At 36.1% G+C, this 16,728-nt stretch overlaps 2 protein-coding genes across 2 annotated transcripts in view; both read right to left on the minus strand.

The window, feature by feature from the left end:
• Positions 1–10,230: 10,230 nt before the first annotated feature.
• On the minus strand, positions 10,231–10,959 carry LOC115630082 (salivary glue protein Sgs-3-like). Its single transcript, XM_030526707.1, has one exon. The coding sequence runs from the start codon at positions 10,735–10,737 to the stop codon at positions 10,231–10,233; it is 507 nt and encodes a 168-aa protein (XP_030382567.1). The 5' UTR covers positions 10,738–10,959.
• Positions 10,960–11,585: 626 nt separating this feature from the next.
• The window catches only part of LOC115630084, a 160,872-nt gene continuing 155,729 nt past the window's right edge, over positions 11,586–16,728 (minus strand). Inside the window, exon 5 of the mRNA XM_030526710.1 lies at positions 11,586–11,678. The gene's annotated coding sequence lies outside the window, so the exon portion shown is untranslated. The remainder of the gene's footprint in view (positions 11,679–16,728) is intronic.

Here is a 16,728-nt window from a genome sequence, read left to right on the forward strand (position 1 = left end):
TCGGACATAGACATAGATACAGATACAAGTGCAGATACAAATACACATGCAGATTCGAATTCAGATTCAGATACAAATGCGACGACTGCGCAAATTTGCCTAAGAAGCTGTAAAACGCACAAAGAAACTGAAAGCCCATAGCTATAGGCTTATGGGATGATGTGTATGCATTGTTGTTGCTGTTGTTGTTGTTGTTCTTCAATGCGACTGCGACTGGCGCTGGCAGCGCACGTTGCTTGAAACGGTGATCGCCGTGCCAGGCACCGAATGCTACACGAAACAAAAACGTTAATATATATACTATAGTATATACATACATACATACATATATACAGTCTGCCGTAACAATAACAACAACGAGTAAAATATTGTTTATAGTAGCTGCAGCAACAATAACAACAACAACAATAACAGCAGCAGCAGCAACAGCAGCGACAATAAAGCGAAATAAAGCAAGAAAATATCTTACCGATCAAGCGCACAAACCGACGGACAGACTGACAGACAGACAGACAGATGGCCGGCCAGTCAGTCAGTTAGCCAGCCAGCCATCGAGACAGACATGCATACCGACATAGCAAGCCAGCGCAACCGGTCGACCTATGATGGTATTACCGGCGTTGAGTCCGCATCCACCATCCCCCCAGCACCACCTCCCCAAGCCCACCCACAGTAGAGCAGCCAGACAAGCAGCAACAACAATCCCACCAACAACAACAACAACAACTCCAACAACTGATCTTTGCTTTGTTGTTGAGCGAAGCGAAACCTCGTTACAAGCACTCGCACAGTGGGACCAAAATGCAAACTGAATAAATTGATTTGGTTATGAAAATATTTGATAAAATTAAAGTCATTTAAATTGATTTTAATGGGTGGTTTTATAATAAAATTTGGGGATTTTTCGTACTAGAAATATTTATTACAAAATCGCATCTTTCAGGAAATTTTTAAGTTTGAATTCTAAGATTCTCCGTTTTCGATTTTCCCAGCCTTTTCTTTACACGCTTTGAAAAGAATTCAATGATCAAGCTGTTTTTAGAACTACTTACTTAATAATTATTTGCAGTCGGTGACTTTTTGGATGATATATTTAAATAACGGCGTTTTTCAAAAAGGTTCAATTTTTTAAATGTTACCTAAGCTAATAAAAATTACTTTTCGAATTTTATAAATGAGCGATTGAAGTTATTATGTGTTATCGAATGATACATTTTAATATTGTCCTTGCTATTCAAATTATTGTACCAAGTAAAAATATTTAAACCTTCGCATTTTAAGTAACGTAGTTTTTGACAGAATTTTGCAAATAAACTATGCCTAAGCTTTTATGGAAAACACAATATTCTTCGTAAGAGTATTAAATTAAACTATCACGTTAAAGGTGACCCAAGAAAATATCACCCTTTAAAAACAAAAAAAAAAAAAAAAAAATATTAACAATTCTAGAAATAAAGTTCATTAAAATAGCAATACAAGCGAACAAAAAATGTAAGGCAGTGCATCGAATTTGCGAACCACTGTGCCTAAGTTGTGCTGAACGCACGACGAGAAACAAAACGAACCGAACCGAGCCAAAGCCGAACGCACGAGCGCAGAAAGCCACAAAAAGCGCACATAAACAACAGCAACAACAATAACAACAACCGGCCGGCGAGCAAAAGTAGCGAAGCGCGACTTGGGGACGGCGGCGAAGCAACGACGCTGCCGCTGAAGCTGGCGAACTGACGTTGACGTCAACGTTGACGCTGCCCCACCAGCCCCAACAACAACAACAAGAAAATACAAATAAAAACAGCAACATGTTGGGTTGTGTGGAACTTGTTGCAAGTGGCAGCCAAGGCGGTTGAAATTGCAATTGCAGTTTTAACCGGTTTAAGCCGCTTTGCGTATGGCCCAGGTAATCTAATCAGCTAGGCAGCGCCTAATAACAACAACAACAACAACAGCAGCAGCAACAACAACTAAAAGAGACGCAAAAATTACGAGAGATCGGCATGTGCAGTGATCGGTTGAGCTAAAATCATGAACTGTAAATGACATTAACACCTGGTTCCGTTTCCAATTACAGTCGAATGTTCCGAACTTCAATCATCGAAGTCAGAAGAGATGACTCAACTAGCCAGATAGATAATTGTTTACATTCCGACAGATGGTGTAGAATTGAAAATATTTCAAAATATATCCAATTTTTATGACCACTACCCGATCGGTTAAAGGGTTGACTAGAAAGTATAAGCACCAAATGAAGGTGACAGGCAGAAGGAGGCATAATAAGGCCCACGTTATACAAATATTTGTCTGTTTGTCCGTCTGTATGAACCCCAAGAACTTTTGAACCACAATAGCTAGAGATGCCCGACTTGGTAGGTAGACTTGTCTCATTCATGTACAGAGCAAGTTTATTACAAACTATATATATTTTATATAGCTGTCATAGGACAATCGTTGGAAAGATCACTGTTGGTTGAATACCTTTTATGTTTACAAACATTTTTTGTATTTAGCTAATTGTGAGCTTGTACAGTGCTGACAATAATATGAATAACTCATTTTAAAAATCGTCTTACAGTGTCATATAACTTTTTTAGGGATTCTTGGTACATTTAAGCTATTTTAGTCGAAAAACTGTGGTGTGCTAAAGGGTAGGTAGAGAATATTCTAGAGTCGACCTCTAAGCTCGTTAAATATTGAATGATAAATAAGAATGGTGTGTCAAAGTTTATAAGATCGCTGTACTTGTCTTGAAAATTATATTTTAAATTGCAATTGACATAAAAATGATTAAGAAAATGTCTAACTTATCATAAACCTAGGGCATCTCTTAAATAAAAATTAAAGAATGTTAAAAAAAATTTAAAGCCACGTTCCCTTTATATCTATAATTTTTGAAAATAATATTGATGATAATACCTGAATTTTTAACATTTTGTTCGAATGTTTTCAAATCCAATGCTGTATTTTAGTAGAAATTTTGATACCATTTTACAAATTCTTCTTACAAATTTTTAGTAAGAATTGTTACTATTTTTAAATTTTGATTGATTGAGACACAGGATTCAATGCATATAAGAATGGTTTGGAAACGTTATTATTTAAATGAAATCAAAAGTAACTAATGCTTTATTTTTAACTATCCGACCTGTTCTAATTATCTCTATTATTCTAGACTGTTTATTTTTGTAAATTTGATTTTGAAAATGAAGATTGGCACTTTTTCTTCCGATTACTAAATTTGCCGGCACATTCCACATCTCTATTCCGAAACAGTTGAAATGTAACATATGTAGCTTATGTTTTCATTAAAAAACTAAAGAGAATTTTTATGACATTTCTTTAAATCCAAAGAGAGAACGTAACAGAACATTATGGATTTCGAAGCCGAGGTAGTCGCGAGTAAATCATCGAAATGAAAAAAAAAATCTAAATCATATCCGTCTTAAGTTGAAAATGAAAATTAATAGATGCGCCACTTTTGGTTGAGCGAGTTGTGAAAATTAAGCAAAATCTAAAAGAAAAGAAAAAACTCATTAAACGGCAGAAAGTGTTCGATTTTCATTATTGGCTTTGGGAATTGATATTTTTTGAGCCATCACTAACCCACATACCTACATACATATGTAAAAACATACATACATATGTACATACATATCTATAGATGATTTCACTGGCTGGGCGAAAGTTTTGCATCGTTTGTCGGCAATTTGAAGCAAAAATCACCCAATAGCTGTCACATTGTAAGTTTCCATAAAATTTCAGGGCACACAAAGTATTGGACAAACTTATTTGGCCACATGCCTCAAACTACGACTACGACTACGACAACGAATACGACGGCAACTGCAATTGCAATTGCAACAACAGCAACAATAGCAACATACACTGCAATTAACTTTGCGGTCAGCATCCGCACCGCATCGCACAGCCCACGGTCCGACCAAGCAACCAGCCAGCCAGCCAGCCAACCGACGAACCGACGAACCAACTCACCAATCCACCCACCAATCCCAGCCATGTTGCCTTTGTGAGTGAAGAAGCAAAGCCACCATCATCGTCATCCTCATCGTTGTCGTTGTCGTCGTCGTTGTTACCGCCATAGCTGTTGCGGTCGGACTTGCCTGAGCACGCTTAACGGCACAGTGGAACCAGCCTGAAAAGATCATCAAACGGTTCCACACCATTTCCATTTCCATATTTTGTTCCATAATTGAGTCAAGAAAAGGCAGGACTTCCGGATTCAAATGCAAGTCACAAACAAACCTATTTCATGTAATCAAAAGTTTTCCCTTTTGTTGATCCATTTCTCGCTTTTCTCATATCTACTTCTTTTGAAGTGCCCCTAAAAAGTTTTCAACACCGTTACATAAATGCTCATTTGCTCAGCTCTTCAAAAATGTTTTCAGATTCTAAATTCGAAGCTGCGGTCAGACAGCACAGCAAACAATTTGCATTTGCACACCATTTCATTTAATTGGAGAGTGTCTCAAGAATTTTTTTGTATACCAGTCAGAAAACAATATGACTTTGATAATGTTTTACACTTGCAAGAACTTGTGGTCGAACAGACAAATAGTTTGCACAAATCATGCATTGAATTGCACGAACATGCCTTGATTTTGGTGTTACTTTTATTTAAAAATACATTTCGCTGTTTACCGAAAGAATTGCACAAATTTCTATTTCTATACAAATTATTTGCTTGTCTGACCATAATTTATAGAAGTGTTGTGTATATATGGATTTGCATTTGTTTTATCTAGTTTTATTATTTAAGTTAAGAGAAATTAAAAAACTGAATAAAAATACATTTTTCATTCTTTTTACATTCTTCTTCTAATGGAGACTAACAAGAAGAATCAATGCCTGCCTCAGTGAGTATTTTCATTATTATTGCAGTTTGATTCTGCAGGTTTTATTCCCAATAGTAAATAGAATTTGTATGTTGGTTGAACTATTTATTTATCTTTCATTTCAGTCTAGTTTTTACATTGTGATTTCAAAATTTAGAAAGGAACTCAATCCAATAAGTTGGAAAAATAATATGAAATAACAAAATAAACGAAAGAACTTTGTGTAATTAGGTATTGACTTCAAAACTGGTAGTACTTTTTTGGTTTGCAAATCGAATTTGAATGTTTGTTCCTAAATAAAATAGATTATGGGGGAAAAAAACACATTTGTGGAAACGTGGTAGTGAGCTGAAGGTAAAATGAAGCAAGGGGCTGAGGGAAAAGCGACCGACAGTGTTGGAGAATATGAAGAAGAATATAAAGATATCCGAAACTTCTTTTCACAGAAATCAAAAATTGTTATTCTCTTCTAGTTTTATGCTTTACTTGACTTGATGCTTTATTCAATGTTTACAAGAAGATCGCAATTTTAAAATAATAAAACGTTTTTAGAAATGCGTTTTGAATTCTCATATTGGTTTTCTTATTATTTCAGAGAAAATCCGCTTGCTCATTAACAACTTTCCACTGTACATTTGTGTATGTGTAGTTGTGTGTGTGTGTGTGTGAGAGTGTTGGTATGTCGCCGTGCTGCTGATGTTGTTGTCTGTGATTAAAGGCCAAGTGACAACGACAGAGGCAGGCATAAAAGAAGTCGCTTTAAAGCCACATGGCTGCATTGAATGGGTGTCGGAGTTAGAGTCGGTGTCGGTGTTCGTAGCGTCGTTGGGGACTGTAACTATGGGCACAATGATGCGACTGTATGTCCGATATAAAGTATATATATGTAAAGTATATATATGTATAGAGAGGCTAGAGGCGGCGCTGTCACAGCTCATGCCTATCACGAAAACTGGAATTTGAATCCGGTTGTTAGTACCGCTACCTGCAAATTCAATTCAATTTTTGTTATGCTGCTGCAACTTTTTTCTTCCTCTTAGTTTTTTGTATTTTTTGTATTATTTTTTTTTCTTCTATTAAATGCCATTAAAGCATTTCTTCTTCTTGTTTGTCTTCGGCGCCAGCGATCCGTACACTTCCGCATACGTACACATACAAGTATATCTCCAGCTCTATATGCGTATGTTTGTTTGTAACTGCGGGTGCATACTCATATACTATGTATGTATGTGTGTGTGTGTGTTGTCAGCTTAACACCGCCCCCCGCTGCCAGTTCAGCCCCTCAAGAGCGAGGAGAAAAAAACCAACAACAACAACACATTGTGCTAAATGTCAAAAGGTGTAGTGAGCGCAATCAGCAAATTGCATTAAAAGACTTGTCGTGTTGTTATTTCATTGTTGTAGATGTTGTAGTTGTCATTGTTGTTGTTGTAGTTGTTCCGTTTGACCTGCTCCCCGCTGCCAGCATAATAGTATTGATGTCGGCTGAGAGTGTTCTCCTCAAAACGATCACAAAACAACACACATTGAATTGTTACTGTCGTTCAAGACGATGCTTAAAACTAGTATGCCCTTTAAATCGTTTGGGTACAGGGTATAAGCTATATACTAGTACTCTTCAAAGAATCAAAGCGAAAAGCAGCAAGCCTTAAATATTTTATGCTCAGATTGACAAAAGATGATCTATCAAAAGACATAAGTTTTGTGGAAAAGAAAATAGAACCAATGTTCAGAATGGAAAAATAAATATTGCTGGCATGAAATCGATCCTAATATTTGGAAAATTTAAGCAAAACCGCTCAAAAAAATGGTTGATTCCACGATACTGTGCCCACACGGATAAAAACACGACTTTTTCATATTCAGGGCCAAGATCTTTTTGCAATTTAGGTTTGAAATCTTATTGCACAGTCTGTTTTTAATTGCTTAGAATAAAACACTATAAGTACAGCTTGTAATATGACTTAAGATAATCAAGGTTTCAAATTTTAGGAATTTTAAATAGGTCTTATGTTATTTGGTACACGAGAGCTCGCACTTTTCATTCTGTTTCACAGAATTCCTAAATTTATTTGCTGACATGAAAACGATTCTAATATTTGGAAAATTAAAGTTTCAAAAAAATGGATTAGAATAGAACACTATAAGTATAGCTTCAGATAATCCCGGTTTCCAATTTGAAATAGGACTAATTTTTTTGTTTTGCGAGTGGAATTCTAGGAATTCTATTAATTCGTAGATATTTGTGGAAATAAAATTCCAAGGCATTACTTAAAAACCGATTTCAAGCTTTCAATATAGCTTAAGATAATCCAGAATTCCAATTTTAAATTGGATTTATTTTTTTATATGGTATGCGAGTGTTCGCTCTTTTCGTTCACTTCCGAATACGATAGAAATTACTAAATATATTTGGGGAAATAAAATTCCAAGGCATTACTTAAAAACCGATTTCAAGCTTGCAATATAGCTTTAGATAATCCAGAATTCCAATTTAAATTGGATTTATTTTTTTATATGGTATGCGAGTTTTTGCACTTTTCGCTCACTTCCGAATACGATAGAAATTCCTAAATATATTTGGGGAAATAAAATTCCAATGCATTACTTAAAAGCCGATTTCAAGCTAAATCCAAACGATGTTGATCTTCAAATACTTATGTATAATGATGCTCGAATATTCCACGCATACTGAACGGTTTCAAAGATTTGAAAAAAAGAAATAAGAATAACAAAAATAAACAACAACGCGCCTGCATTTGAGGGGCGCTTCAAATCTGTTGTGTCGGGGAAACTTCTCTACTTAATTAAAACCAGCAGGCTGCCAGCTACCGCCGATTTGTGACAAAGTTATGCATACGCCCCCATACCCTAACCATACGAGTACGTGTATTCCCTTCCATACCAATACCCATGACCCATGCTCGGCCGGACGGGCAGGCGCTAATAGTCTCACATGCGAGTATGCATGAAAACAACAGCATAGAGAGTGCGAGAGTGAGGATGAGGGTGAGGTTCGGGTTGGGGTTGGGTTTGGGGTGAGGACGAGTGTGTGTGTGTGTGTGAGTGTGAGGGCGAGAAAGGGAAGCTATAAAGAAATGACAACAGTGACAACCGCAACGACAACCACAAACAACGGCGTCATTATCAGCAACAGAAACAGCAGCAGCAGCAGCAACAAAAACAACAACAACAATTCTAGAAGCAACAACAAAGCCACAGACAAGCTGCGCTGTGAGACTAACGACTTGAAATTGCGCTTATTAAGACTTCCTGATTTATAATTTCAGCAGCGAACCCAACAACAACAGCAACAACTGCACTCGTACTTATAAAACGAAAAATCAAAAGGCCGCGAAGCAACAATAACAATACTCACACACACTACGAAAACGAGTATCACACTTTTGCCTCTGACTGTGCGCATCTGCCTTTTTTGTTTTCGAACTTTTTGCAACCATTTTTGTAATATTTATTATGCATTCTTTTTTTCGAACTTTTTTCTGGTTATGCCGCCAAGCCACGGACTTTTATTTTACTTCATGCAGCAAAAACTTTTTGCGGTCCGATCCGTAATGTACCCTTTCTTTAACTTAGATATGCCACCACATCCACATTCACATGCCCATGAGTAGCATTTGTATGTACAAGCCAAAAAACAGCCAAAAAAAGCAACAAAAAAACCACAACACTTCCTTGAACGAGTACCGAACTATATTCTTGAGTGGTTCCGGTGGGAACAGAAAATAATTGTTAGGTAGGTAGATATCAGAATAGATATACTGATAGAAAGATGGATAGACAAAATAAATTATAAATAAATAGCTAGATATATATAAATAGATAGATTAATACAATTAAATAGATGGATAGATAGATAAATAGGTAAAATGCTAAAAAAAAATAGCTAAAATAGGTAAATAGCTAGAAAATGTATTTATCTTGATTAAAATAGGACCGAGTTCCCACACAAGGGAGAACGACTTAGAAAGGGCAGGCGATATCTTCTAAAATCATTTTAGCGAGGCAATTTTTCCACAAACAAGTAAAGGACGTCCATCGCAAATAGATAGATATACAGATACAAAGATAGTTATGTAGATAGATGTATAAATAGATAAATAGATTGATGGATGGATAGATAGATAGATAGATAGATAGATAGATAGATAGATATTTATATAGATAGATAGATAGATTGATAGATAGATAGATAGATAGATAGATAGATACATACATACATACATAGATAGATATATGGATATATAAATAGATGGATGGATCGAGATAGATAGATAAATAGATAAATAGATAAATAGATAAATAGATAAATAGATAAATAGATAAATAGATAAATATATAAATATATAAATATATAAATATATAAATAAATAAATAGATAAATAAATAAATAGATAAATAGATAAATAGATAAATAGATAAATAGATAAATAGATAAATAGATAAATAGATAAATAGATAAATAGATAAATAGATAAATAGATGAATAGATAAATAGATAAATAGATAAATAGATAAATAGATAAATATATAAATAGATAAATAGATAAATAGATAAATAGATCTAGAATTTTTTCCAAGCCAATAAAATATGTTTATTGCAAATCATGAATGGAAACGATGTCATATGAAGGAATCGAATAATAATGCTGCTATTGTGGCGGCAGGAATTTATACGAACCATAAAACTTCAGATAAGATGAACGGCACGGGCTATTGTGTTTGCCAAAGAAAATATTTTTGAGAAATTTGTCAATACTTCATTTACATAAAAAAAAAGCGGAAAAGAGACAACTTTGAAGACCTGTCTTTTGAAGAGTTCTCCAAAATTTAACGAGAAACTGTAATTGTTTAGTTGTATGGTCTTTTTATTTATAAATAGCTTAATAGTTGCATTTAAAAAATATTGCAGATATTATTTAACCCCAGCTGCGCATAGAAAACTACTTACAAGTAATATGGAAAGGAGGATTTTATCCACATGAATATACTTGTAGTTCTCGAACATATTTCAGATCTACCCGATGGAGTAGTAATTGTAATGTGACAACAGCATTGTTGCCTGCACCTATTTGTAAGGAATCCAGCTGCGTTTAAGCTGCTTCCCTTGTCGCACATCGCGAATAATCAAATCTTCAATCAAATCAAGCTAATGCATAGCCCGTGGGGGGTTTCAATATTTGATATTCGCATATATGTATACAATGTATATCGAAATAATTGATAGAATGTGTTCACAAATCAAATAATTTACTTGTGATTTATTTAATGAAGAGTGACGGCATCGTGATGGCATCATAATGATGCCAGCATGCAGGGAAGTGGGCTTTTGGAGGGGATGGGGGGATGGGGGATGGGGTTACTCACCTGTTGGATCCTGATGAATGCGCCCCTCGCCGAGAAGTGACGCCGAAGCTAGCGTTAGGAAACAATCGAAATTATTTAGCGCAACAATGGCCAGGAATAAAGCGCCGAGTGCGCCCAAATGTCGACTGGTGTTCCAATGTTGTTTGTTGTGTTGTTTGCGTTGTTGTGGTGTTGATATTGATGTTGCTGTTGTTGTTGTTGTTGTCGCTGCTGTTGTTGTTGCAATTGTGGTTGCTATCCTTGTGCGCGGTCTCCTTGTTATAGTTGCTGCCGCCGCTGCTGCTGCTGCTGTTCTTGGTTTTCTTGTTACTGTTGTTGTTATTGCTGTTGTTGTTGTTGCAGCTGGTGCTGTTGTTGTTTTAGTCGCCTCCACAGCCGTTGTATTGTCGCTGCCGCTGCCGCTATCGCTGTCGCTGTTATGATTGGGACGCCACCGCATTTTCGCATTGGGTGGTTTGCGCCCAGAAGCGAATCCAATGCCCACGGGCCTCGGACTCATTTTGGCGTTGTCTTTTGCCACTTGTCTGTTGCTGCTGTTGTTGTTGTTGTTGCTACAACAGTCGCAGTGCGAACACTTTCTTACTCTCACTGCCCCGTTTCCTGTTCTCTTTTGTTTTCTTTTTTCGGTCTTAGCACGATTTTTGGGATATATATTTATGTATAGAAGAAGATATATTTTTGTATGTTTTGTTTATGCTTTTGAAATGAATTTAACCGTTTATTGTTTGTTGTTGTTAACACACGGCCGCAAGAAAAAAAAACCATTAGCTCTTTAACTTTAATTAAACTCTGAGCTCTGCTCTGCAAAAGGAGAAAGAGAGTGTGAATTATAAACACATTGGCTCTCAAACGAAGGCAATTAATTAAATTGCTGCGTCGCCATTTTTGAGCTTTGTGCCACAATTTATGAATGCGCCTTTTTAATTTAATTTAATTCTATTTTGTTTTCGTTCATTTTTTTCCTTCCATTTTCCATTTCTTTTCTTTTGCCTTAACTTTTGATAAATACGCGCTCACTCGCTCGCTCACTTTTCTCTTTATTTTTGGATTTTTTTTTTTACAACAAACTCTCCTCTCTACTCGCGCGCCGACGTTTTTTAACACTTTTTACAATAATTGAAAAACTTTTTGCCGCTTTATTTGAACTTTTGCCTGTTGCGTCTCAGCAGCCGACTCGTCCTCCTCCTCAGCCAGCAACTTTTTGTCAGCACTTAAAAATTGAAATTAATATTGCCCGAAAAAATTGTATTCTCGTTTTCCATTACCGTCTACTTAATATCATTTTTCTGCATTTCTTCTTTCTCAATATTTTAAGCGAATTCAAACGATATGCAAACAACGCACTCTCAACAAAACAAAAAAAAACACACGCACACACACAAAAAGCAAAGATGGAAATAACTTCGAAAGTTAACAGCTTCTTGGCATTTGTCCTTTGACCTGTAAAGAGAAAAAGAGCAGAGAAATGTTTTATAAGTAAATTGCATTCAAAACTTTTACTTTTTCAACACATGCAATGAGTTGTCATGTTAAGAGGATAGTTCTTAGATTTAAGTCGCTTATGGGAAAGCCATCTATTTACAGTTATGAAAAGTTTGGTTTGGGCTTTTCACGCACCCCTCTTTACATTTCTTTAAAAGACAGGAATCCGCCCAGCTAGCTAAAAAGTTTATCAACCGGATCCAATCCATAATAACAAACATTTATGGAAATAAGGATTTGATTGATAACTAGAAATACAAAAAAAAAGACCAAAATAATAGTATGTTTTTCAGGATTAAAAATGTTGCAGTCGAGACACAAGACTGTTTTAAAATATTGCAAATTATTGGCATTTATATGTATTTATCTGCTTAACTTTATCGCAATGCCAAATGGAAAGCTGCGGATTAAAACAAATACTCTAGCAGCTTAGGCTTAGTTTCGATCCTTGATTGTTGATCCGATCTTGGGATTATAAAGCTAGCTAGCTAGCTAATGCGATCATTAAATAAACAAATAATCATATATTAAGCAAGCGATATTCTCTCCCTCTTCCTCTTATCTGCATGCAATAATCAGTTTTAAAATAATACAAGTAGTAAAAACGAGTGATCGGAAAAGAGCAAATTAAAACGTCGCTTCCTCTCTAGGAGAGAGAGAAAGAGAGAGAAAGAGACAGAGAGAGAAACAGAGACAGGTAATCACAGCAGTGTTGCCAACTTTTTAGAAAGGAAAAAAGCTGTTTTTGACGGAAATAAAGCTAAAAATGTTACAAAAAAGCTACATTTCATTTCAAATGCTCGTAAAAATTTATTTTTAAATGCTTCCAATTTTACAAAATTACAAAAAGCGTAAAAAGAGCTAAATGTATATTCAAAAAACCAAAATTCCCCCAATTTCGAATATCAAAAACAACCAGATTTGATGGGAAAAAAGCCAAATTGGCAACTCTGAGCCGCAATTGAATTTTCCTTTCGTATTCAAAATTTAAGTACACCTAATTCTGTTTTTACGCGGTCTTTTTTTACACGATTTTGATATAACACGTTTTGAAAATTAAAAATTTCATATATAAGGAACAAATCCCCTATTTGTTGTTTGAGGAACCAAAATACCGTGTAAAAACAGAATTACGTGTATTTTCGATTGGGAATTCGAGTTTGAAGCGAAGAGAGCGAGGAAAAAAGCCAATAAATATAACAGAGTAACTGCATATCGAGCAATTGTTTCACTCCAATGCAAATCACTGCTAATTTATTCGTCTCCACACACGATTCTGAGCACGCGTTTAGCCTCAACCGCTCAATAAGACGTCCTCCAGAAGCCGCGCCCCCGCCCCCTCCTTCCCCATCACCTCTGTCCACCCCCCACGACGCCACAGCAATCAGTTCATTCTAAAGCAATTTGACGAACGCACGCACTTGTTGTACGACCTCACCGAGATCTATTATTCCGATATATATATAGTTATACAGATTTGTGTGTGTTGTTGTCTGAATGTATACTATGTATATTACACAATGGGCAACAATAAATGACGTATGTATTTATTTAACAAAGCCGCTCAACAAATTACCGCACACAAAATTAAGCCGACGACCGTAACGCCACAAAAGACGTCGCCAGTTGAAAAGAACAAGTAGAGGCCTGAAAACATCTTCACTATATATACATATGTACATATATCTAACTATACATACATACATACATACATACATACATACATACATACATACATACATACATACATACATACTACATATACACAAATATCGGACAGACAGATTACGTTAAATTAGAGAACAAATGAAAACCACAAAATGATGCAAAAAACATCAAGAATCTTGTATGCTGGAGAGGCATTCGAAAAAGAAGAAGAAAACGAAAAACTATCCCTAATAACAAGAAAGCAATATAAAGATTTCTGAAACGGGCATACAGAATGGAAAATATTGATAATTCGGAAGGAAAACAAATTTCTCTAATTTGGAGATTACGAGGCAGAGCCAAACTATTCGATTCCTTCTCAATCCAAATTTATCTAGAGCTATCTAATTTTCTCGAGTCTAGCTTTAATTAAAAACATTTCGACTTTATTTTGGGGTAGTAACCCTGTCATACAAGTATATCTGTTTTTTCGTTGTGTTCGATCGAATTGCTGCTCTATTTGTGGAAATTATTTGATAGCTTTAGATATGATTTAGAACAACTACCGCGCATATCAAATATATAATATAGTATAGCAAGATCATTTAATTAAGATTGGATTTGTGTAAAGAAGCTTAAAGAAGTTCTAAATAAAATACCATCTCGATAGAAAATTTGCTTTTAGCTGTGAAAAACTGTAAGGTGGAGCTCGAAAGAATAATTTCCAATGCTTTCCTAAAGCTTTTGTAATATTTTTAGAGAGCCCTAAAGATATTTACAAGTATTTGTATCCATGCAAAGAAGTGAATGTTTCAAGGAAGTTTATTTATTAGAGTCCTCACTGGTACCCCACAATTACTTGTTAAGGCATTAAATGCTACAGATTTTTTAAGGGTACGCATGCATCATAAGTATATTATGGATGAGGCGTTACATGCCTCTCCATGATAATGATGTTGTTGATGATGATGGTGTGAGCTTTACACTTCACATACTCGTATGTAAATGTGGCATATCCCGCACAGCGTGTGCCACAATAATCAGAAAGAAGAAGCCACATACATAGTAATGCAGAGCTTCGTTTGGTGAAAATTGCAAAGAGAGCTGTGTGGTTTGGAGCTGGAGCTGTGCAGCTGAAGCTAAAGCTGAGGTCGTCACTGGAACACTGGGGGCGGTACGGGAGTGCGAGTAAGAGTGTGAGTGTGACTGTCAGAGCAGTGGCGCAGCATTAGTAACAATAACAATGGGGCAGCATGGCAGACCCTAGGATTGAGGGGCGCCGATGACAATGGCAGCGGCAATGGCAGAGGCAGCAGCAACGAGCTAACAAAAGAAATTGCTAATGCGCGCAAATAAAAATGGCACAAATAGACACACATACGTACATAGGCACACATGTATGTATGTGTATGTGTGTGTGTGTGTGTGTGTGTGTGTACATACAATACACGTATGTACATATGTATGTGCAACAGAGTGTATTTGAGGCAGACAATTGAAATTAAAAATCAGTGAAACCAGTTCTCACACATGTACTTAACAAACCACACACGCAAAGACACGCAAAAACACGTAAAGACACGCACACTCAAGCACACTCACGCGCGCTCACGCTGCACACGAATTAAACAATTTACCACCCGGTTGAAGATAAATTTAAAACGAACTGTTGCCAATTCTCCTCTTTGAAGAACCACAGAAATCATTACATTCTATGTATATTTTGGAATACAAAACAAATTTGTTAACCACTTTCCAACACTCCCCTCATTTTCAACGCCATAACAATTCCATTAGGTACATGTTCATTTCAGAAATTACACTTTCAGAAGTTTTAAAAAATTTCATTGCTGTAATTTCTTTTCGATTTCTTAAAATAGCATAAATCATTTTTATAATGCTTTGACTATTTCGCATTTATTTGAAATAAATTATTTTAAGTCATTGTAAATTAGTGTTGGAAATCGCATAATGTATCAAAAAAAGCTTTATCCATGAAAAAGGTTAGAAAAAGCGATCGCGTTTTAATGAGAATTTTCAAAATCATGTCTTCAGCTAAAGTAAAAAATAATTTGTAATTCGCCTAACGTTAAAGTATTTCCAATAAAATAGGTAAAAACTTGTATAATGAAAGTTGTTTGTTTGATGCTCTTTTCCATGGTAAAAGGCTGGAAATTTTGTACAGCTCACGATTTCCAACGATTAGCAAAAAATAATCGCCTATTGATTATGGAAATATTAAAAACGAACACAAATTTGAAAAAACAACTGAATACACATAAGTAATAATAATAAATATTATACAGATAGAATTATAAAAACCTACAGGAAACAGGAAACATCAAAACCCAATTTCCTGAACAACGGGATTTCACAAAACTCAGTGAATAGTGATACGATGCCAACATCAACTCCGACTTGTGATTTAGCCGGCCAGTTCAAGGCCTTACATGAAATGGCAGGTTCTCTATAGCTATCGCCACAGATCATAAAATAACGCTTTTTTTGCCAAAAGAGATACTCCCAAGTTTTTGTAAAGTACTTTAAAACGTAATGTGTGGGTATGTTTATTGGGAACTGTCTAACAACTCTTTATTTCTATATTATTTTATTATCATACCATTCAGTGCTTCCTGTAGCTTTTAAAATGACATCGTGGGGTTTTTATATATACGTGTACTATATAAGGAAAAGACTGTATTAGCAAATATTAATTCGATGAATAGCTTATACTAAGTATTAAATAAATCTGCTGGACAGATACAATTCCCCTGTCATCTTGGACTAATCCTAGTATATAGTTGTATTAGAAATTCTATATAATTCGTATATACACCTTATATATACTTATTATTTGCAAATCAGAGTCAAGCTAATAGAAGGTCACGCGCCTTTAAAGCCACAAAAAACAACAATAACTGCGACCATTTAAGCATTCTTCGCGGTGGTCCGGCTCTGACTTAGACTCCAACTCTTCGTGGACCTTGATGGCGATGGCGATGGAAATGGCGATGTCGATGGCTAGGCAGGCCGAGCAGCACCTGCCCGTTTTCATTATGGGCGTTGAGCTGCGCGGCAATTGCAAGAAATTGGTAACGCAATTTGCACGGCTGTGGCCATTTAGAGGGGGGATGCCCCTCGAACGCTCATAACTTGAAATTGAAATATGCGGGCGGTGTGCGGTGCGCGGTCGATGATAGGTGATGGGCAAGTGGCAAGCGGCAAGGGGAAAGGGGAAGGCCCTTCCTCGATGCTGTAACGCAGACAGGCGCTGCCACTGCGGTGCCATATCATATTAGCCGGATTTATTGCGTGTGCCACTCAAAGCCGCGCTAATGTGCGCGCTGAAAATTTTGCCGGC

The sequence above is a fragment of the Scaptodrosophila lebanonensis genome, unplaced genomic scaffold (genome assembly GCF_003285725.1).
Source record: "Scaptodrosophila lebanonensis strain 11010-0011.00,11010-0021.00 unplaced genomic scaffold, SlebRS2 tig00000311-arrow-arrow-pilon, whole genome shotgun sequence".
Lineage (NCBI taxonomy): Eukaryota > Metazoa > Arthropoda > Insecta > Diptera > Drosophilidae > Scaptodrosophila > Scaptodrosophila lebanonensis.